At 46.5% G+C, this 20703-nt stretch overlaps 1 protein-coding gene across 1 annotated transcript in view; it reads left to right on the top strand.

Moving 5' to 3' along the window:
* The window catches only part of RP1L1 (RP1 like 1), a gene marked incomplete at both ends in the record, with an annotated part of 29201 nt that extends 12614 nt beyond the window's left edge, over positions 1 to 16587 (top strand). Inside the window, 3 exons of the mRNA XM_084624058.1 lie at positions 12672 to 12837; positions 15042 to 16072; positions 16561 to 16587. Coding sequence (XP_084480184.1) covers positions 12672 to 12837; positions 15042 to 16072; positions 16561 to 16587 — 1224 coding nt within the window. The remainder of the gene's footprint in view (positions 1 to 12671; positions 12838 to 15041; positions 16073 to 16560) is intronic.
* Between the last annotated feature and the right edge of the window lie 4116 nt (positions 16588 to 20703).

Below are 20703 nucleotides of genomic sequence, written 5' to 3'. Positions count from 1 at the left end.
TATATAAAAGTCTTTCCTTATAAACCAGTTCCTCAAGCACTTTAATCAATTCCAATGTTTACCCCCCTAAAATTTGCCTATGAAAACTATATGGTAGATGTCATCTCACAAGAGCCATGTACGGAGGGTCTATCACCTGACTGATGTCTCATATCAAGTCAATGGGACTGCTCATGTAAATAAAGATTACAGAACCAGGCCCATAATTTTAATGTGGAAGTTTTAGTTACAGACAGTGGGGTTGATGTCAGTGGGGCCAGGATATCACCCGTAGAGTTCAGTGCAGTCAGTGGACACTTGCATGAGTGAGGGTTGCCAGAGTGGGCCTGCCATTTTAATTTTTCATCCCTGTGAAACAAAAAGGAAAGCATAAGAAGCAATGTATGGGTTTCATTCTGCAACATGCTGAGTGTGTTCAGAAGGTGCTGAGTGCAGGATCAGGTCCTCTATTTTGAAGCTAATTTAGTACTGGTGAAAGAGGCCATATTGATGGCCCTGGGGAATGGCGTCCTGTTTTCCTGAGTAGCAATATTGTATGCCACATTATTAATAGGATGGGTTATTTGCAAAGAAGTGGGGGAAATATTTTGCTGCGGCTGATGGAGCTGAGTTGTTGGTTTAGTCCTGGAGATCTGTGTTCTGCAGATGGAATGGGAGAGTTTGGGACAATATAAATGTGATCAAATGACTTTTGAAAACCCTTTCGTGCAGCAGCTGTCTCTGCAAATACGTGCAACACTTAAAGGAACATCAGGTGAATTTACTAGTGATCAATGAAAAGAGATGGTGCTTATATAGAAATACAGAGCTAAAAAGCTGCTGATGCTTTATATGCTATGTTATAGACATTTTATTTTAAATAACAAAGTGGCCATAAGCATATTCTTTAAGAAAGAATTCTGATCATGCAGCATGAGCCAGGTCCTCAGCTAATATAAATTGGTTTAGCTCCATTGATTACTAAAGCTATGCATATTTATGCCAATAGAGAAGATAGCTCCATATATTTTCTGCATTCAGTATGCCACAGTGATGCATGTGGTATAAATGCTTAGATAAATATATAATTACAGCTGAGAGAAAAATCCTGAATAAAACTAAAGGAGTACTTGTGGCACCTTAGAGACTAACCAATTTATTTGAGCATAAGCTTTTGTGAGCTACAGCTCACTTCATTGGATGCATACTGTGGAAAGTGTAGAAGATCTTTTTATATACACACAAAGCATGAAAAAATACCTCCTCCCACCCCACTCTCCTGCTGCTAATAGCTTATCTAAAGTGATCACTCTCCTTACAATGTGTATGATAATCAAGGTGGGCCATTTCCAGCACAAATCCAGGTTTTCTCACTCCTCCCCCCCCACACACAAACCCAAATTTGTGAGAGTGATGGGTCGTCCTTCAGGATAGGTTGTAGATCCTTAATAATGCGTTGGAGGGGTTTTAGTTGGGGGCTGAAGGTGACGGCTAGTGGCGTTCTGTTATTTTCTTTGTTAGGCCTGTCCTGTAGCAGGTGACTTCTGGGAACTCTTCTGGCTCTATCAATCTGTTTCTTCACTTCCGCAGGTGGGTATTGTAGTTGTAAGAATGCTTGATAGAGATCTTGTAGGTGTTTGTCTCTGTCTGAGGGGTTGGAGTAAATGTGGTTGTATCGCAGAGCTTGGCTGTAGACGATGGATCGTGTGGTGTGGTCAGGGTGAAAGCTGGAGGCATGTAGGTAGGAATAGCGGTCAGTAGGTTTTCGGTATAGGGTGGTGTTTATGTGACCATCGTTTATTAGCACTGTAGTGTCCAGGAAGTGGATCTCTTGTGTAGACTGGACCAGGCTGAGGTTGATGGTGGGATGGAAATTGTTGAAATCATGGTGGAATTCCTCAAGGGCTTCTTTTCCATGGGTCCAGATGATGAAGATGTCATCAATGTAGCGCAAGTAGAGTAGGGGCATTAGGGGACGAGAGCTGAGGAAGCGTTGTTCTAAGTCAGCCATAAAAATGTTGGCATACTGTGGGGCCATGTGAGTACCCATAGCAGTGCCGCTGATTTGAAGGTATCCATTGTCCCCAAATGTAAAATAGTTATGGTTAAGGACAAAGTCACAAAAGCAAATACTCACCAGCAACCACACACCACACAACAGAACCACTAACCCAGGAACCTATCCTTGCAACAAAGCCCGTTGCCAACTGTGCCCACATATCTATTCAGGGGACACCATCACAGGGCCTAATAACATCAGCCACACTATCAGAGGCTTGTTCACCTGCACATCCACCAATGTGATATATGCCATCATGTGCCAGCAATGCCCCTCTGCCATGTACATTGGTCAAACTGGACAGTCTCTACGTAAAAGAATAAATGGACACAAATCAGATGTCAAGAATTATAACATCCATAAACCAGTCGGAGAACACTTCAATCTCTCTGGTCACGCGATTACAGACATAAAAGTTGCGATATTACAACAAAAAAACTTCAAATCCAGACTCCAGCAAGAAACTGTTGAATTGGAATTCATTTGCAAATTGGATACAATTAACTTAGGCTTGAATAGAGACTGGGAGTGGCTAAGTCATTATGCAAGGTAACCTATTTCCCCTTGTTTTTTCCTACCCCCCCCTCAGACGTTCTTGTTAAATCCTGTATTTGTGCTGGAAATGGCCCATCTTGATTATCATACACATTGTAAGGAGAGTGATCACTTTAGATAAGCTATTAGCAGCAGGAGAGTGGGGTGGGAGGAGGTATTTTTTCATGCTTTGTGTGTATATAAAAAGATCTTCTACACTTTCCACAGTATGCATCCAATGAAGTGAGCTGTAGCTCACAAAAGCTTATGCTCAAATAAATTGGTTAGTCTCTAAGGTGCCACAAGTACTCCTGTTCTTTTTGCGAATACAGACTAACACGGCTGTTACTCTGAAACCTGAATAAAACTATTTTTCATCCCCCCAAAATGGTCTTTTTTTAAAAAAATGAAAATTACCACAAAAAATAATTTTCCAAATTTTCTGGTTTTGTTGTTGCTAATGAAATCTGAAAAAAAATGTCTGTGAGGGGGTTTGGTTTTGGTTTATAGTTTATTTATTTTCCCCTCTTTTTCCTCACTTTCTTTCCTTTCCAGTGGCAAAATGTGGGGAGGGGGAAGAGAAAGAAAGAGCAGTAGTCTATGAAAAAGAGATCATTTTTTAAACTGAAATTTTTTGATAAAAATGTTGCTCCCTCCTAAAAATTGCTCCTTTTTGAAAATTGGGGATTGAAAATGGCTAGGACTTTTTGAAATTATGCACAAAAGTACCTTTATCGTTATTGATAGCCTAGAAAGACAGAAATACAAACCAGATAGGGCGCTATATAGATAGATTGATCTTTCTGGGTTGGTTCCTTCTTGTATTTTCTCTTAATTAAAAAAAATTGCACAGAAGCAAGATCTTTCTTGTTTTGTACTTAGCCAAAGTGCTGCTTAGATTGTAAACGTTATAGGCCAGATTCTCTCTCTCTCTCTCTCTCTCTGTTATATGTTTGTAAAACACCTGGTACAGTGGGGCTGGGGCCTCTAGGTGCTACAGCACTACATATGATAATTAATAATAATAATTAGTAGATCATCAACTTCTATTGCTTATTCTCCATCCGCCCCGCTATATGTCTGTCTAATCTGTCTATCTAGTACATATACGGTGCCAGCACCCCAGGGCTTGAGCTCCTCACGATCTTTAATGTATTTAGCCACACAACCCTCCAGGATACTGCCTAATGAGGACAGTGATGTCAAGGGGGCAGGATGTACCAGTCTTCACTTAGGCAAAATTCACACTGAGCCAAATCCTAAAATCTTGCTCTATGCTGCCAGGCCCTGAGTGTTGCCAATTCTTGTCACAAGCCTTGAGATATCTGGTGGTTTTCTTCAAGCTTCAGCTCCTGGCCAGAGGACCAGCAGCTGCCTGGTGAACATGTGAAATCCCAGCTGGGCTGCACAGGTTCCTGACAGCACTACTGACATAGCAGGGTCATAAGAGATGTTGGCCACTTGGCACTAGCAGCCCTTAACCCAGGCAGCGTCCCCCTGGAAATTACTGAGCATTTTACCTCAGGGCCTGGTTCTACAGCCCTTGCTCTTTGAGTAGCATTTACTCATGCAAGCAGTCCCATGAGTATGGGGCTGCAGAATCAGGATCTGAACAAGGATTCAGGATTTGTCAGGGAGCAGCAGCAGACTGAATTCTTACAAAGGCCCCTGTTCCATCAAGCCCTGCACACAGTAGGGGCCAGATTCTTTCACCCTTTACTCCACTGATTTCACTGGGGCCATTTGCAGAGTAGGGTGCACCCAACAGTGAGCAAGGGTGGCAGAACCTGGCCCTAGGAAAATTGTCAGTCACTGTTGGTGCAGCTCAATCGATGGGAAATATAATGCAGCCTGGACTTGGGATTTCTTTTAGTGCTATGTCATCTCCATCATTTGAAATCCTTAAATCAAGATTGAATGTCTTTCTGAAAGATATGCTCTAGCTTAACCAGAAGATATTTGCTTGATGCATGTTATATTCATGGCATACAGACAGAAAAGCGAGACGTACAAAATACTCTTTCTGTACAGTTGCAATGTAAGAGAGCTTTATTTCTCAAAATCTAGAATCTTAACTCACAAGAACCAAAAACACACATTCAGAGAAAGCAGGCTGTTTACCAACTCACCCAACTTTGCTCTAGGCTGGCTTTTTGCAGACAGGCTGCTGAAAGACCCACCAGATCACACAATTTCCCTACAGGAAGCAGGACCAGGAAAATTTAAAGGCGTAGTGTATAATTTTTACGCAGTTTTCAATACACCACAATGCAGGATTCACTGGGTGAAATTCTCTGGCCTGTAATATGCAGAAGGTCAGACTAGATCATGGACTAGATCAAGCCAAAAAAGGGGATGGCGGGGAAACAGGTTAATAAATATTTAGTTTAGTTAAATGCATCCAAGTCAGCAGGGCCTGATGAAATTCATCCCAGGGTACTTGAGGAACCAGCTGAAGCAATCCTGGAGCTATTGGTGATTATCTTTGAAAGCCCATAGAGGAAGTCTTTGGTCCCAGAGGGCTGGAGAAGGGCTAACACAGTATCTATCTTTAAAAGGAGGAACAAAGAGGACCCAGGGAATTATAGACCAGTCAGACTAACTATGATACCTGGAAAGATACTGGAACAAATTATTAAACAATAGATTTGTAAGGACCTACAGGATAATAGGGGTATCTGGTATCACCAGCATGCATTTATCAAGAAGAAATCATGCCAGATCAACCTAATTTCATAGAATCATAGAATATCAGGGTTGGAAGGGACCCCAGAAGGTCATCTAGTCCAACTCCCTGCTCGAAGCAGGACCAATTCCCAGTTAAATCATCCCAGCCAAGGCTTTGTCAAGCCTGACCTTAAAAACCTCTAAGGAAGGAGATTCTACCACCTCCCTAGGTAACACATTACAGTGTTTCACCACCCTCATAGTGAAAAAGTTTTTCCTAATATCCAATCTAAACCTCCCCCACTGCAACTTGAGACCATTACTCCTCGTTCTGTCATCTGCTACCATTGAGAACAGTCTAGAGCCATCCTCTTTGGAACCCCCTTTCAGGTAGTTGAAAGCAGCTATCAAATCCCCCCTCATTCTTCTCTTCTGCAGACTAAACAATCCCAGCTCCCTCAGCCTCTCCTCATAAGTCATGTGTTCCAGTCCCCTAATCATTTTTATTGCCCTCCGCTGGACTCTTTCCAATTTTTCCACATCCTTCTTGTAGTGTGGGGCCCAAAACTGGACACAGTACTCCAGATGAGGCCTCACCAATGTCGAATAGAGGGGAACGATCACGTCCCTCGATCTGCTCGCTATGCCTCTACTTATACATCCCAAAATGCCATTGGCCTTCTTGGCAACAAGGGCACACTGCTGACTCATATCCAGCTTCTCGTCCACTGTCACCCCTAGGTCCTTCTCTGCAGAACTGCTGCCTAGCCATTCGGTCCCTAGTCTGTAGCGGTGCATTGGATTCTTCCGTCCTAAGTGCAGGACTCTGCACTTGTCCTTGTTGAACCTCAGATTTCTTTTGGCCCAATCCTCCAATTTGTCTAGGTCCCTCTGTATCCTATCCCTACCCTCCAGCGTATCTACCACTTCTCCCAGTTTAGTGTCATCTGCAAACTTGCTGAGGGTGCAATCCACCCCATCCTCCAGATCATTAATGAAGATATTGAACAAAACCGGCCCCAGGACCGACCCTTGGGGCACTCCGCTAGATACCGGCTGCCAACTAGACATGGAGCCATTGATCACTACCCGTTGAGCCCGACAATCTAGCCAGCTTTCTACCCACCTTATAGTGCATTCATCCAGCCCATACTTCCTTAACTTGCTGACAAGAATACTGTGGGAGACCGTGTCAAAAGCTTTGCTAAAGTCAAGAAACAATACATCCACTGCTTTCCCTTCATCCACAGAACCAGTAATCTCATCATAAAAGGCGATTAGATTAGTCAGGCATGACCTTCCCTTGGTGAATCCATGCTGGCTGTTCCTGATCACTTTCCTCTCATGCAAGTGCTTCAGGATTGATTCTTTGAGGACCTGCTCCATGATTTTTCCAGGGACTGAGGTGAGGCTGACTGGCCTGTAGTTCCCAGGATCCTTCTTCTTCCCTTTTTTAAAGATTGGCACTACATTAGCCTTTTTCCAGTCATCCAGGACTTCCCCCGTTCGCCACGAGTTTTCAAAGATAATGGCCAATGGCTCTGCAATCACAGCCGCCAATTCCTTCAGCACTCTTGGATGCAACTCGCCCGGCCCCATGGACTTGTGCACGTCCAGCTTTTCTAAATAGTCCCTAACCACCTCAATCTCCACAGAGGGCTGGCCATCTCTTCCCCATTTTGTGATGCCCAGCGCAGCAGTCTGGGAGCTGACCTTGTTAGTGAAGACAGAGGCAAAAAAAGCATTGAGTACATTAGCTTTTTCCACATCCTCTGTCACTAGGTTGCCTCCCTCATTCAGTAAGGGGCCCACACTTTCCTTGGCTTTCTTCTTGTTTCCAACATACCTGAAGAAACCCTTCTTGTTACTCTTGACATCTCTTGCTAGCTGCAGCTCCAGGTGCAATTTGGCCCTCCTGATATCATTCCTACATGCCCGAGCAATATTTTTATACTCTTCCCTGGTCATATGTCCAACCTTCCACTTCTTGTAAGCTTCTTTTTTATGTTTAAGATTCGCTAGGATTTCACCGTTAAGCCAAGCTGGTCGCCTGCCATATTTACTATTCTTTCGACTCATCGGGATGGTTTGTCCCTGTAACCTCAACAGGGATTCCTTGAAATACAGCCAGCTCTCCTGGACTCCTTTCCCCTTCATGTTAGTCCCCCAGGGGATCCTGGCCATCCGTTCCCTGAGGGAGTCGAAGTCTGCTTTCCTGAAGTCCAGGGTCCGTATCCTGCTGCTTACCTTTCTTCCCTGCGTCAGGATCCTGAACTCAACCAACTCATGGTCACTGCCTCCCAGATTCCCATCCACTTTTGCTTCCCACACTAATTCTACCCGGTTTGTGAGCAGCAGGTCAAGAAAAGCGCCCCCCTAGTTGTCTCCTCTAGCACTTGCGCCAGGAAATTGTCCCCTACGCTTTCCAAAAACTTCCTGGATTGTCTATGCACTGCTGTATTGCTCTCCCAGCAGATATCAGGAAAATTAAAGTCACCCATGAGAATCAGGGCATGCGATCTAGTAGCTTCCGTGAGCTGCCGGAAGAAAGCCTCATCTACCTCATCCCCCTGGTCTGGTGGTCTATAGCAGACTCCCACCACTACATCACTCTTGTTGCACACACTTCTAAACTTAATCCAGAGACACTCAGGTTTTTCTACAGTTTTGTACCGGAGCTCTGAGCAGTCATACTGCTCCCTTACATACACTGCTACTCCCCCACCTTTTCTGCCCTGCCTGTCCTTCCTGAACAGTTTATAACCATCCATGACAGTACTCCAGTCATGTGAGTTATCCCACCAAGTCTCTTTTATTCCAATCACGTCATAGTTCCTTGACATCACCAGGACCTCCAGTTCTCCCTGCTTGTTTCCAAGGCTTTGTGCATTCGTATATAAGCACTTGAGATAACCTGTTGATCGCCCCTCATTCCCAGTATGAGGCAGGAGCCCTCCCCTCACAGACATTCCTGCCTGTGCTTCCTCCCGGTATCCCGCTTTCCCACTTACCTCAGGGCTTTGGTCTCCTTTCCCCGGTGAACCTAGTTTAAAGCCCTCCTCACTAGGTTAGCCAGCCTGCTGGCAAAGATGCTCTTCCCTCTCTTCGTAAGATGGAGCCCGTCTCTGCCCAGCACTCCTCCTTCATGGAACACCGTCCCACGGTCAAAGAATCCAAAGCCTTCTCTCCGACACCACCTGCGTAGCCATTCATTGACTTTGACGATTCGACAGTCCCTACCCAGGCCTTTTTCTTCCACGGGAAGGATGGACGAGAACACCACTTGCGCCTCCAACTCCTTTATCCTTCTTCCCAGAGCCACGTAGTCCGCAGTGATCCGCTCAAGGTCATTCTTGGCAGTATTATTGGTGCCCACGTGGAGAAGCAGGAAGGGGTAGCGATCCGAGGGCTTGATGAGTCTCGGCAGTCTCTCCGTCACATCGCGAATCCTAGCCCCTGGCAAGCAGCAGACTTCTCGGTTTTCCCGGTCAGGGCGGCAGATAGATGACTCAGTCCCCTGGAGGAGAGAGTCCCCGACCACCACCACCCGCCTTCTCCTCTTGGGAGCGGTGGTCGTGGAACCCCCAACCTCAGGACATCGCATCTCATGCCTTCCAACCAGCGGAGTCTCCTTCTGCTTTCTCGCCCCAGACGTATCATCTGGTCCACTCTCCGCAACGGTACCTGTGGAGAGAACATGAAAGCGGTTAGTTACCTGTGTCTGTGTTACTGGAACCCGGACATTCCGCTTACCTCTTCTGGAGGTCACATGTTGCCAAGCTTCTTCACTGGCCTCTTGGCTCCTCTGTGCAACCTGCTCTATATCCTTAGAGCTTTGTGCCCCTAGAAGCATATCCTGAGTTTTGTCCAGAAAATCCTCAGTTTCTCGTATGCAGCGCAGGGTTGTTATCTGTTGCTCCAGACCTTCAATCTTCTCTTCCAATATGGAGACCAGCTTGCACTTTGTACAGACAAAGTCGCTTCTGTCCTGTGGAAGAAAGACAAACATGGCACATCCAGTGCAGGTCACAACAGCTGAACCCCCCCCTTCCATATCACCTTCCTACTATGAGCTTCCTCAGAGCAGTTTGCAAGAGGTAAGCCTCACTGGGCTCACTCCAGGCGAACTCCCAGGCAAACTCCTGCTGTGAGCTGCTCTGCTGTCCCCCGCTGCTCAGCTGGTTCTCCACCGCTCAGCTGGTTCGCAAAGCTCTGGCTATTTTTAAACAGCCAGGCTTCCCTGACACAAACAAACGGACACCCTAATGCCCGCCCCCTGCAGGCTAGCAGCCAATCAGACACTCACTCAGGCTTTCCTTCTTTGACATGGGTTACTGGCCTAGTGGATAGCAGGGAATCAGTAGATGTGATGTAGCTTGATTTTAGTAAGTCTTTTGACACAGTCCCATGAGACATTCTCATACGCAAACTAGGGAAATGTGGTTGAGGGGGTGCACAAGTGGTTGAAAGGCCATATTCAAAGAGTAGTTTTCAGTGGTTCTCTGTCAAACTGGGAGAGCGTATCTAGTGGGGGGGGGGGGTCCCACAGGTGTTAGTCCATGGTCTGGTACTATTTAGTATTTTCATTAATGACTTGGAGTGGAGCGTAAGCTCATAAATGGGATGAAGTGGAGAGTATGCTTATGGAGTAGACAACAGGCCTATAAAATTTGAAGATGACCCCAAGCTTGGAGGGGTTGCAAGCACTCTGGGGGACAGGATTAGAATTCAAAATGACCTTGACAAATTGGAGAATTGGAGAATCCCTCCTGGCCTTAAAATCTACAAATGCTACTCTGAGCCCCCAGCTACCTTAGTGCTCCTGCCACTGGCTGAAATACAGCAGAAATGGGTTACAGGTCTTAATTTTCCTCACGGGGGTGAGGCCTCACAGAACAACCTTTATCTCAAATGAGGGTGGCACGTGTGAAAGGCTTGTAGGACAGGGCCCGAAGTTCCTGTTTGCCTTTGGCTCTCCCTTATAATACAAAAATAAACTAGAGAAAGCATATACCAGGGGTGGCCAACCTGAGCCTGAGAAGGAGCCAGAATTTACCAATGTACATTGCCAAAGAGCCACAGTAATACGTCAGCAGCCCCCCTATCAGTCCCCCTGCCCCAGCTCCCAGCGCCTCCTGCCCCCTGGCAGTCCCACTGATCAGCGCCTCCTCATCCTTCCCCACACCTCCCGATCAGCTGTTTCGTGGCGTGCAGGAGGCTCGGAGGAGGAGGAGCGAGGACACGGCAGGCTCAGGGGAGGGGGCTGGAAGGGGTGGAGCGGGGGCAGAGCCAGGGGTTGAGCCGTGAACACCCCCCCAGCACATTGGAAAGTTGGTGTCTGTAGCTCCAGCCCCGGAGCTGGTGCCTATCCAAGGAGCCGCATGTTAACTTCTGAAGAGCCGCATGGGACTGTGGAACCGCAGGTTGGCCACCCCCGGCATATACCCAGGATTGCTTGTAAATGGACTATTTTATAGTTTGAGGTCTCTATGGCCTTATCAGCTACCTCATTTCCCTCACACCCTGGCTTGCTTGTTTGTCTCATTCACCTGTTATGTCTTGTCTTTTAGATGATAAGCTCTTCAATGCAGGGATTGAGTTATATGTTTGTACAGTACTTGGCACAAAGGGGCCCAGCCAGGCTGAGGCCTTTACGTGTTCGATAATAATCTAAATCAATAATGAATAAGCACTGCATCAGAATGAGATGCAGATCCATTCCCTGGTAGACGTATTAGTATTAATGTTTCTAACAATACTCAAAATGTCTCCTGTCTGTTTTGCAATACTGTTTCTTTGCGATGGGACCCAGAGCAAGTCAGCTATCTATCCTTAAAGGAAACTGGGACACCCTTATGGGGAAGTATTTTTTCCACAGCAGGGTTTCACTATAGCAGGAAAGGGCCTCCCTGGCAAGAGAACTTGACACCCCAGGTTTAATGTCATGGCCTAACTTCACCCCGTGTGGTTGCAGCGAGGTGTGGGAGCAGCAGCGGCTTTGTATGTGCAACTAGCCGGGGACAAACAAGCACAGTGTTAGCATGGGTTACATGTGGGAGGATGGGGATCCCCTTTCTGGGAAGACACAACATCACACCCAGCAAAGAGCAGGTCTCGTGAGGTCCACTCCTCCTTGTTCCCATCTGAGAGCAGCTGCAGTTAGACTGCGGGACAGGGCGTGTGGTGTATTGAAACTGTTAAAATGATAATTGTTAAATTCCTCAGGGGGGTTTCCTGGTCCTGCTTGCAGACTAGTGGGCTCTGTAGGGAAGCGTGTGATCTGATCTTTCAGCAGTCAGTCTGCTAAGAGCCAGCCTTGAGCAAGGTGGGGTGAGTTTGCCTTAGGGAGCAGCTTGCTTTGTCTCTCTCTGGTTTTGGTGCTTGTGGGTTAAGGTTCTGGATTTTAAGAAATAAAGTAGAGTTCCAGTACCAGTATTTTATGTTTTTTGTCTAATTTCTTTGTTTGTAAGAGGGAGGTAGCAGCTTTTCTTCTCTCTTTCATTCATCTAGCGCAGAGGAGGAAGAGGAGAGGATCATGGCCCCGGAATGCAGCATTTAGCAGAGCTCCAGCAGGTGATAGCTGCCACACTGCAAAGGAATTAGCAGTGTGGAATCCAATTAAAGCTGCACTCCACTGATAAGTTTGTACTCTAAGGGTATGTCTACACTGCAATCACAGGGATGACTGCAGCTCATGTGGGCATACCCCACACTAGCTAAAAGTAGCAGAGGAAACCATGGCAGCATGGGCTTCAATGCAGGTTGTCCACCTGGGTATGTGCTCGGGTTGCTAGTCTGCACTGAATCCCACGCCACAGCATCTTCATGGCTATTTTTAGCTGTGTTAACCAGATCAAAGCTAGCGGGGCTGGGGGGTGCTTGCTTGAGCTTCAATCACACCTCCCATTGTAGTGTAGACATACCCTAAATGGAGAAGAAAGTCAGTTGGAGTGCCCTGAAATGACTGGAGGCTCTTACTCACCCCTGCTAGAAGTCCTATCATTACAAGTGATGATAAGTGGGTTCCATTATATCCTACCTGGTTCTGGGTCTGAAAGATGGAACAAAGCTGACAGAATCATAGAAATGTCAGGCTGGATGGGTTCTCAAAAGGTCAGGATCAAGTAAACCTAGACCATCCCTGACTGTTAGCTGTTTGTCTAAGCTGGTCTTAAAAGCCTCCAGTGACAAGGATTCCACAGCCTCCCTGGGTAACCTGTGCCACCGCTTAACTAGCTTTATAGTCAGAAAATTTTTCCTAATATCTAACCTGAATCTCCCTTGCGGTAAACTGAGCTGATTCCTTCCTGTCCTCTCCTCGGTGGACATGGAGAACAATTGATCGCCATCCTCTTTATAACCGGTTACCTATTTGACGACTCTTCTGGCCCACAAGCATGTTGTGACTCAGCAGACGTTTTCTTCCCTCCAGATCGACAGCATGCCGGCTCTGCTCCACTGCCCCAGCGTACTGGTGTGTGTAGGCCGGGAACCGTTTAAACCATTAGTGATGGAGAATTCGAGGAAGCACTCTGCCGAGAAGCTCCCTGGCCTGGCTTCCCAATCCAGTGACAACAACATCAGTGGAAACAACGGGAGTAAGAAAGATGGTGAGCTGCGTTGTCCCAGACAGCTCGCTGCAGGGCTGTCAGTCAGTCCATACCTGTCCCTCTGGACATCTAGAATTCTGAAGATTATACGCACATGTTGTAATGGTCTAACGTGCATGGTCAATGCATGCGCATCACTTTATTTGCATAATTTAACCACTCTCAAATATTTCCACTTTCCCCTTGTTCTCTCTGGCTTCTTCCTTTTGAATTTTCCCCTGCCCCCCTTCCTCTGTTTCCTTTCCACATGCCCTCTCTCTGCCTAACTTCCCCGCCCCCGCATCTCTGCCCCCTCTCTTCCCTTCTTGAACTTCCTCCTTTCCTGCTTCTGTCTCCCCAAAACCCCTGTTTCCCCACATATCCCCTGCCCCCAACTCCTTCTGTTACTTGTCAGTATTTTCCATTTGCCTTCACTGGGAGCTGTGGCTGAAAATCCGGCCACTTCATTAGGTGTCTAATTTGAGGCACTCGCTTATGCTAGCTTTGGGTTCAACCTCTCTGACTCCCATTTCCTTATCTGTGAAATGGGGGAACGATACTTGACAGGCTTTGTATCACCTTTTTGAGACTTAGGGTTTGTCTACACTGCTGTGCAGTTCGGACTCTGGGGGGTGAGAATAGCAGTGCGCAGCTAAGTGCTCCCCCGTGTGGATGCTGCAGGTGCAAACGGAAAAGTTTCCTAGTTCACGTTAACATAGTTCTCTTCAAACAGGATTATATTAATGTGAACTAGGAACCTTTTAATTCATATCTGCAGTGTCTACACAGGGAGTTACACTGCAGCACTTTGGTGCGCATTGCTGTTTACAACCCCATAGTCCTCCCTGCAGGGCATAGTCTTAGTTAGCTAATATCACCAGAGCACTTTGGCAAAGAGGCCAAAACAAGGGACTGAAAGAAGGGGTCAATTAAAGTGCGTATGTAAGGTTGGATGGGAACTACTTTGTGTCACCAAATCATAGAATTCAAGGCCAGAAGTGACCGGGAGATCTTCTAGTCTGACTTCGTGTGTATCACAGGCCATGAAGCTCTACCTAGCCACCGCCACACCGAGCCCAACAACCAGAATTAGACCAAAGTATTACAGTTCTCAGGAGACTAAACAATTGTGTATCACAGACAGAGAATGGGTGTGACCAAAGTGCACCAATGCTGAGGGCACTGAATGAATTGAGTGAGATATACCCTCCTTCTTGGGCATAGGCGCTGACACCGTGGGTCTCCAGGCCTGGAGCACCCATGGAAAAAAATTAGTGGGTGCTTAACACCCACCGGCAGCCAGGTCCCCCACCCCCAGCGCCTCCTGCCTGCCAGGGGCCCCACCGATCAACTCCTCCTCCTCTCTCCCAGTACCTCCTGCCGACCGCAATCAGCTGTTCCGCGACATGCAGGAGGCTCTGAGGGGAGGGGGAGGAGCGGGGATGAGGTGCGCTCGGGGGAGTGGGGGAATGTGGCAGGAAGAGGCGGGGCAGGGCCAGAGTGGGGGGCGGAAAGAGGCGGGGTGGAGCCTTGGGGGAAGGGGTGGAGTGGGGGTGGGGCCTAGGGCTGAGGGGCGGTTGAACACCCACGGGGAAAGGAGGAAGCCGGTGCCTGTGTTCTTAGGTGTGTTTCCTGATTCATCCTTCTTTTCTGGGCCTTTCGTACATATTCGGCACTCGATCAGACCTCTTACATCCACTTGTACCTTCATGCCGATATGCAATTAACACCAACATACACATCTTCATTTTGACCCCATTAATCCTGATAAGCATTATTATTATTCAAAGTAATGTACCCATAGGGTGCACCCTCCAATGTGTGCTCTGCCCTACGTACATTTGTCAGCATTCAGGTGGATCAGCAAATAATACAGAATAATTGTCCGGTACCCAGACATTTGTCTAAAGGCTTGGGCAGTTCCTCAATGCAGGTACCCTTAGGCTGAATAAGGAAGCAAACATATTTAGGGAAATGCATATTAGAAATTAAACAAAATGGGGGACAATCATTGTGGGACATGCTCTTTTCTGCTTCATGGGATAGAACAGAAGGCATTACCAAAACATTTGTAATTTAAATTAGACTTAAAAAGAAAAGCTAAAGAATAGAAAAAAGAAAAGGAGTACTTGTGGCACCTTAGAGACTAACCAATTTATTTGAGCATGAGCTTTCGTGAGCTACAGCTCACTTCATCTTTTTCTCAATTCCAGTGAACTTTGGACTGAAAGCCAAAAAAAGCGTCATCCACCCAAGATCGGCTTCAAGCAACAGGTCAATGAGATTTTCCTTATCGTCAGGAAAGTCCTACGCAAATGGTCTCAACACATCCCTGGAGAATGGTGCTCCTTTCCCAAACAACTGTCCACATGAAAAAGCTGGGGACCTGGCCCACTCCTTAGTCAACGATGACATTGAAAAACGAGTGCACATGAACAAGGATGGCAGCTTGTCCGTCGAGATGAAAGTTCGCTTTCGTTTGCTGAATGATGAGACTCTTCAGTGGTCCACGCACATCAAGAAGTCCAATTTGATGAGTAAGCCGCCCTGTAAAGAGTCAGGGGTGGAGGAAGACAATGGAGTGGACCCCATGCAGAAAATGAACCTAGAAGTCAGCTCAGAGGCGGAAGATTCATTATATCCCTGTGATGCTGATTCCTACATCTCAAAATTCGATGAGTCAGAATCTGAGGAAACTCATTGCCACAGCTGTGGCAAGCAGCACCAGGACTATGACATTTGGAAGAATCCCATGCATGCTTCCCAGAAAGAGGAGCCTGATATAAAAAAAACTTGGCACACACGGTCTTCATGCTCCAGCACATCTTCCTGTAGGCGGGTAGTCCGCAAAAAGATGACCTCCGTGGAAAGCATCCACACCACATCCAGTGAAGAATATTCTGAGCACATCGTGCAGGAGTCATCATGCTATTCAGAGACTATAGAAAACAGGGTGGAGTACTGTAATATTAAAAAGTGTAACTATCGAAGCGCTTTGTCTACAGCTGCCTCCAATGGAGAAGAGTCACAGAAATACACCCGAATGAACGCTAGCAGTAGCCAAAAAGCATCTTCATTCGGACCAGTCTCCCATTCAAGCTGTGAAAACAACCTGGATACTGAAGAAGCTCTTGATGAAGCCGAGGTCAGTAAGACCGATTCACAGAACGAGGATGAAAACTGCATGGAAGTTTCTTCAGTGAAGTGTTCAAAGGAGGAAATGGATGAAATTGAAGGCAGCAGGGTTGGAAGTAGCTTGTCCAGGTCATCTCTGCACTCCAGACAAAGTAAGACGAGTATGTGTGAGGAAACGAGTAGTATGGCAAGGACCATATCATCCTGCAGTTTGAAAAAGGCAGAAGAAGAAGATATAACTGCATGCTCAAGTTCTGCCCATAGTGTCTACAGCAGATCTAGCAAGTACAGCATGCCAAGAGCAAAGAGTGACCAGGACAAACATTCTGACAATGATCCAGTGATCTCTTCCTTTTCCAGTGAGTCCTGCCCTAAGAAAGATGCTGAAGAGAAGGAAGCAAAACAAGAAGACCACGAAGATAATGAAGTTGGTTCAGTATCAGCACAAATGGTGCCCACGGAATCACTCAAAGATGACTTCAGCGAATGTGAAAGATGTTCAACAGAAGGCTCTAAACATTCCAAAGCTTGTGATGGGAATAGCAGGAGGAGTGACAGAGATGAAATACTTGTGTGCAATGCCTCCTGTTCTTCCAGGACATCAAAGAGAAGCAAGCACAGTAAGATTCATCTGGATGCAGGTTCTCAAATGTCCATGTCATCACTTGGATCAGCTTCTAAGAAAAAGAAGAAAAATTCTCTCCACACAGAAGTTTCAAGACCAAACAGCAAGGCATCTAACTACTCCAAAAGTTCCTGTGAAATCAACAAAAAATCTCTTGGGAACCACACATCTCATTCAGACTCTCTTCCTTCAAGCACATCATCTATGAATGAAGCAGCTGCACCTCCCATTAATAACGAGGACCAAAGCACAAGCAGCACCTATAAGTGCTACAGTAAGTCTTCAAAAGGCACCAAACAGGGAAACCAATCAGAAGAGAGCAGAAAGATGTCATCCCCTTCCTCAAGTTTGTCAGATTCTAATGGAAATGATGGAGAGGGAAAAGTCAAAGTTAGTTCTGAGACCCCAAGCTCAAGACATGGAAGCATGTCAGAGTCTTTATGCTCAAAATGTGATCAGACCACTGAGGCTGGGAATGGATATCCCCCAAGTTCAAGTTCAAGAGTCTCTTCTTACTCAGACATGCAGGGCAAATGTGCAGAGACAGAGTTGTCCAGAATAAGCAATGATGGCTGTTCACAATCCAGTGTGTCACGATCATCCAAAGCCAGGAGGAAAAAAATTAAGAATCTTCATGCTGAGGTGGAAAATTCTAGCAGAGCATCGGCATCAGAGGTTGCCTCAATGTACAGTTTGCACTGCCCAGCCCCACCAAAAGGTAAGCCAAGCAGCAAAAAAATACGACTGGCGGTGTTTAAGAATTCCTCCAGCACCAGTGCATGCACTGAGTCAATGCTGACTGAGGACAAAGAGCAGAAAGAAGTAGTCGACTCTTCCAGACCAACTTCGTCAGGGTCTAAATCAGCAGAAACTAATACAATGAAAGCAGCAGAAAATAACTCAGATGACAAGCAAAAAAAGGATGGTGCTTCTTGCGAAGAGAAATTACAAGAGGCCAGTGCACCAGAGGAAGATGATCGTGATTTAGCACCTTCTGCCCTGCCAAATACATCTCCAGATGAAGTTGTCCAGGAGTGGCTAAGCAAAATTCCTCAAGAGACATTGCTTATGAAATATGAAATGGAGGGTGATGGGGAAGAGGAATGTGCAGAGACAACCACTGAAATATCAAACTGTGAAAATAATCAAGAAATCTCAGAACAGGAAACTGCTGAGAAAGAGGATGCAGGGGAAGGTGAAAACAGTGTAGAGGAGGAAATGGAAAAAGAGGCAGCTGAAGCCAATGCTGCTAATGAGGAGGCAGAAGAATGCCCCAAAGAGGAGAAGACTTCTGAGGTGACATCAGAAGGAGCTGAAGCCAGTCATGCAGAATGCAGCCAGTCTGTTGAGACCTCAAGCCAAAATAATAACAAAAAGGACTTGCCAAGCACTATCCAGACTTCGGTGCAGATAATGAAGGCATTGCTCAGTTCAAAACAAGAAGCAAAATTTGACCGGTCAAACAGTTTGCCTGAAGTGTCCCCCACCATGGGGAGGAAGCTCAGTAACTCTGCCAATATTCTGATCACTTGTCTTGCCAGTCTACAGCTCCTTGATGAAGAGCCATTAGGTCCATCAGATAAGCCAAAATGCTTGAATAAGCCTAGATATACAGAACTGCTCAACATTTTTCAGGCCCTGTGGTTTGGATGCACAGTGGAAAAAGGCGGTCCGAGTTCAGGTCAACCAGGCAGTGACCAGACAAAGATGAGCTCAGGCTTTAAAGCCCAGAACTCAACATACAAAGACTTCACTCCAATGTCATCTTCTGGGGTTGACGTCAGTAGTGGTTCTGGTGACTCAGGAGAGGGAAGTGTGGCCAGTGCCAGAGATTGTACCTTATTGCCCCAGAAGACAGTTAAGTCCAAATCAGCTGAACAGGGGACAAGTTTAGCGAATGAACCTGAACTGAGTGAGACCGAAGGACAGAGTAAAGAAGGAGAACAGCGTTCTCAGCCTTTAACATCCTGCTCAAAGTCCAAAGAGGAAGAAGAAGCAGATTCTACCAGAGCGGACTCTCCAGAGCGGGGAGCTGAAGCAGACCACAATAAAGATGATCAGGGTAGTAACTGTGAAAATGGCGAAGGGGGTGAAAATGAAGTGGAAGAAAATAGCAAATTAGATGAAAATGAGGGCCAAGCTGAAGCTGAAAATGAAATACCTCCAGAAGCAAATACTGATGAGGCAACTGAGCAACCAAGCAACATTGCTGAAATTGATGCAAATGCTGATGATACCAATGGTGAGAAAGAAGCTGAATCCAATTTGGAAGAGGAGATAGGGGAGGGTTCTCCCAGTGATCAGGAAGCCGAAGTCAAGGCCATCCCAGAAACCAGTGTGAACACATACTCCATCGCCCAGCAAAAATCAGTCGATCCCAACCCAGTCTGGGTGCTGAGGCTGCTAAAGAAAATCGAGAAGGAGTTCATGACTCACTATGTCAGTGCCATGAATGAGTTCAAGATCAGGTGGAACTTAGAGAACAATGAACTGCTGGACAAAATGATATCAGAGCTGAAGGACGAAGTGAGTAAAAGAATACAAAAGAGCATAGAAAAGGAGCTAAGGAAGATCAAAAGCAGAGCAGGGCAGAGGACTCCAAGGCCTCCAGATGAAACACTCAGGCGTGAGTCAACAATCCAGACAGAGCAGAGAAGACAACGGTTGCAGATCATGCGCAATAGGTCTCTCTTTAATGACAGAAATATGACCCAGAGTAAGCAACCGGGGACAACAGACTTATCATTTGAAATGGGCGAGGAAAATTTTGGTCTCAGTACAGCTCTTGGTGATGATGTTAGTGAACAACCAAGTGAAGAAGAATACTGCCCCTGTGATACCTGCATAATGAAGAAAATGGCTTCTAAGCCTATAAGAAACCTGGTGGTGGCAGCCGATGCCCCGATTGTGAGGGCATTTGACTTAAAGCAAATCCTGAGGGCAAATGAAACTGAAAACAAGATGGTGGACTGTGCCTCAGAAGCAGTTCAGGACAGCGAGGTGATTCCCAATGAGCACATGCAAGAGGCAGAAGAGGAGACCAACCCAAACGAGGAGGACGGTGAATATGAACCTGACTACCCTGAGCAGGAACTGAATGCCGATGAAGAGAAAGAGCCAGAACAACATGAAACTGATGAGCAAGGAGAACAGGAAGTGAATGAAGATAAAACAGCAGCCCCTGCTGAGGGAGATGAAATTTCAGATAATCAAAACTGTGAGGTGGTCATGGAGGATGAGGAGAAAGAAGCAGAGGAGGAGGAGGAAAAAGTAGTGGAGGAGGAAACAAAGAAGGAAGAGGGGGAAGAGGAAGAGGAAGTGAAACAGGAAGAGGGGGAAGAGGAAGAGAAAGAGGGGGATGAGGAAGAGGAAGTGAAACACGAAGAGGGGGAAGAGGAAGTGAAAGAGGGGGATGAGGAAGAGGAAGTGAAACAGGAAGAGGGGGATGAGGAAGTGAAACAGGAAGAGGAGGAAGAGGAAGTGAAACAGGAAGAGGGGGAAGAGGAAGTGAAAGAGGGGGCTGAGGAAGAGGAAATGAAACAGGAAGAGGGGGCTGAGGAAGAGGAAGTGAAACAGGAAGAGGGGGCTGAGGAAGTGAAAGAGGGGAATGAGGAAGAGGAAGTGAAACAGGAAGAGGGGGATGGCAAAGTGGAAGAGGAGGAGAAAGAAGAAGAAGAAGATGAAACACAAAATGAAGATCAGGAAAGTGAGAAAGAGCCCAAAGCTGAAGAGGAGACTGAGGGCAGAGTGGAGGAGGCCATGGGCGAGGCTGACAGGGACGATAACAAAGAGAATGGATCTGAATGTGAAGAGAATGCTAAAGTCTCTGATGCTGTTGAAAACTCAGAAGAAGCAGCCATGGGCAGAAAAGAAGAAGCTGAACAAGAGTCCCAGGACGATGCTGGGGATGAGGCTGTGGAAGAAGCAAGCCCAGAGGTGGAATGTGAGGCATGTTCAGAAGCACCAGCAGCCGAGGAGGAAAATGAAAGTGAAGGAGATACTGAGTGTGCACAGAATGGTGATGAGGCAGCAGAAGCAGCCAATGATGAACCTAAGCAAGATAACGATGAAGATAGAGATGCAAGGAACAGCGAGGTTCCTGAGATGGCCTCTGA

This window comes from Lepidochelys olivacea (genome assembly GCF_965140295.1).
Source record: "Lepidochelys olivacea isolate rLepOli2 genome assembly, chromosome: 3".
NCBI classification, from domain to species: Eukaryota; Metazoa; Chordata; order Testudines; family Cheloniidae; genus Lepidochelys; species Lepidochelys olivacea.
This window is presented reverse-complemented; position numbering and strand designations above follow the sequence as displayed.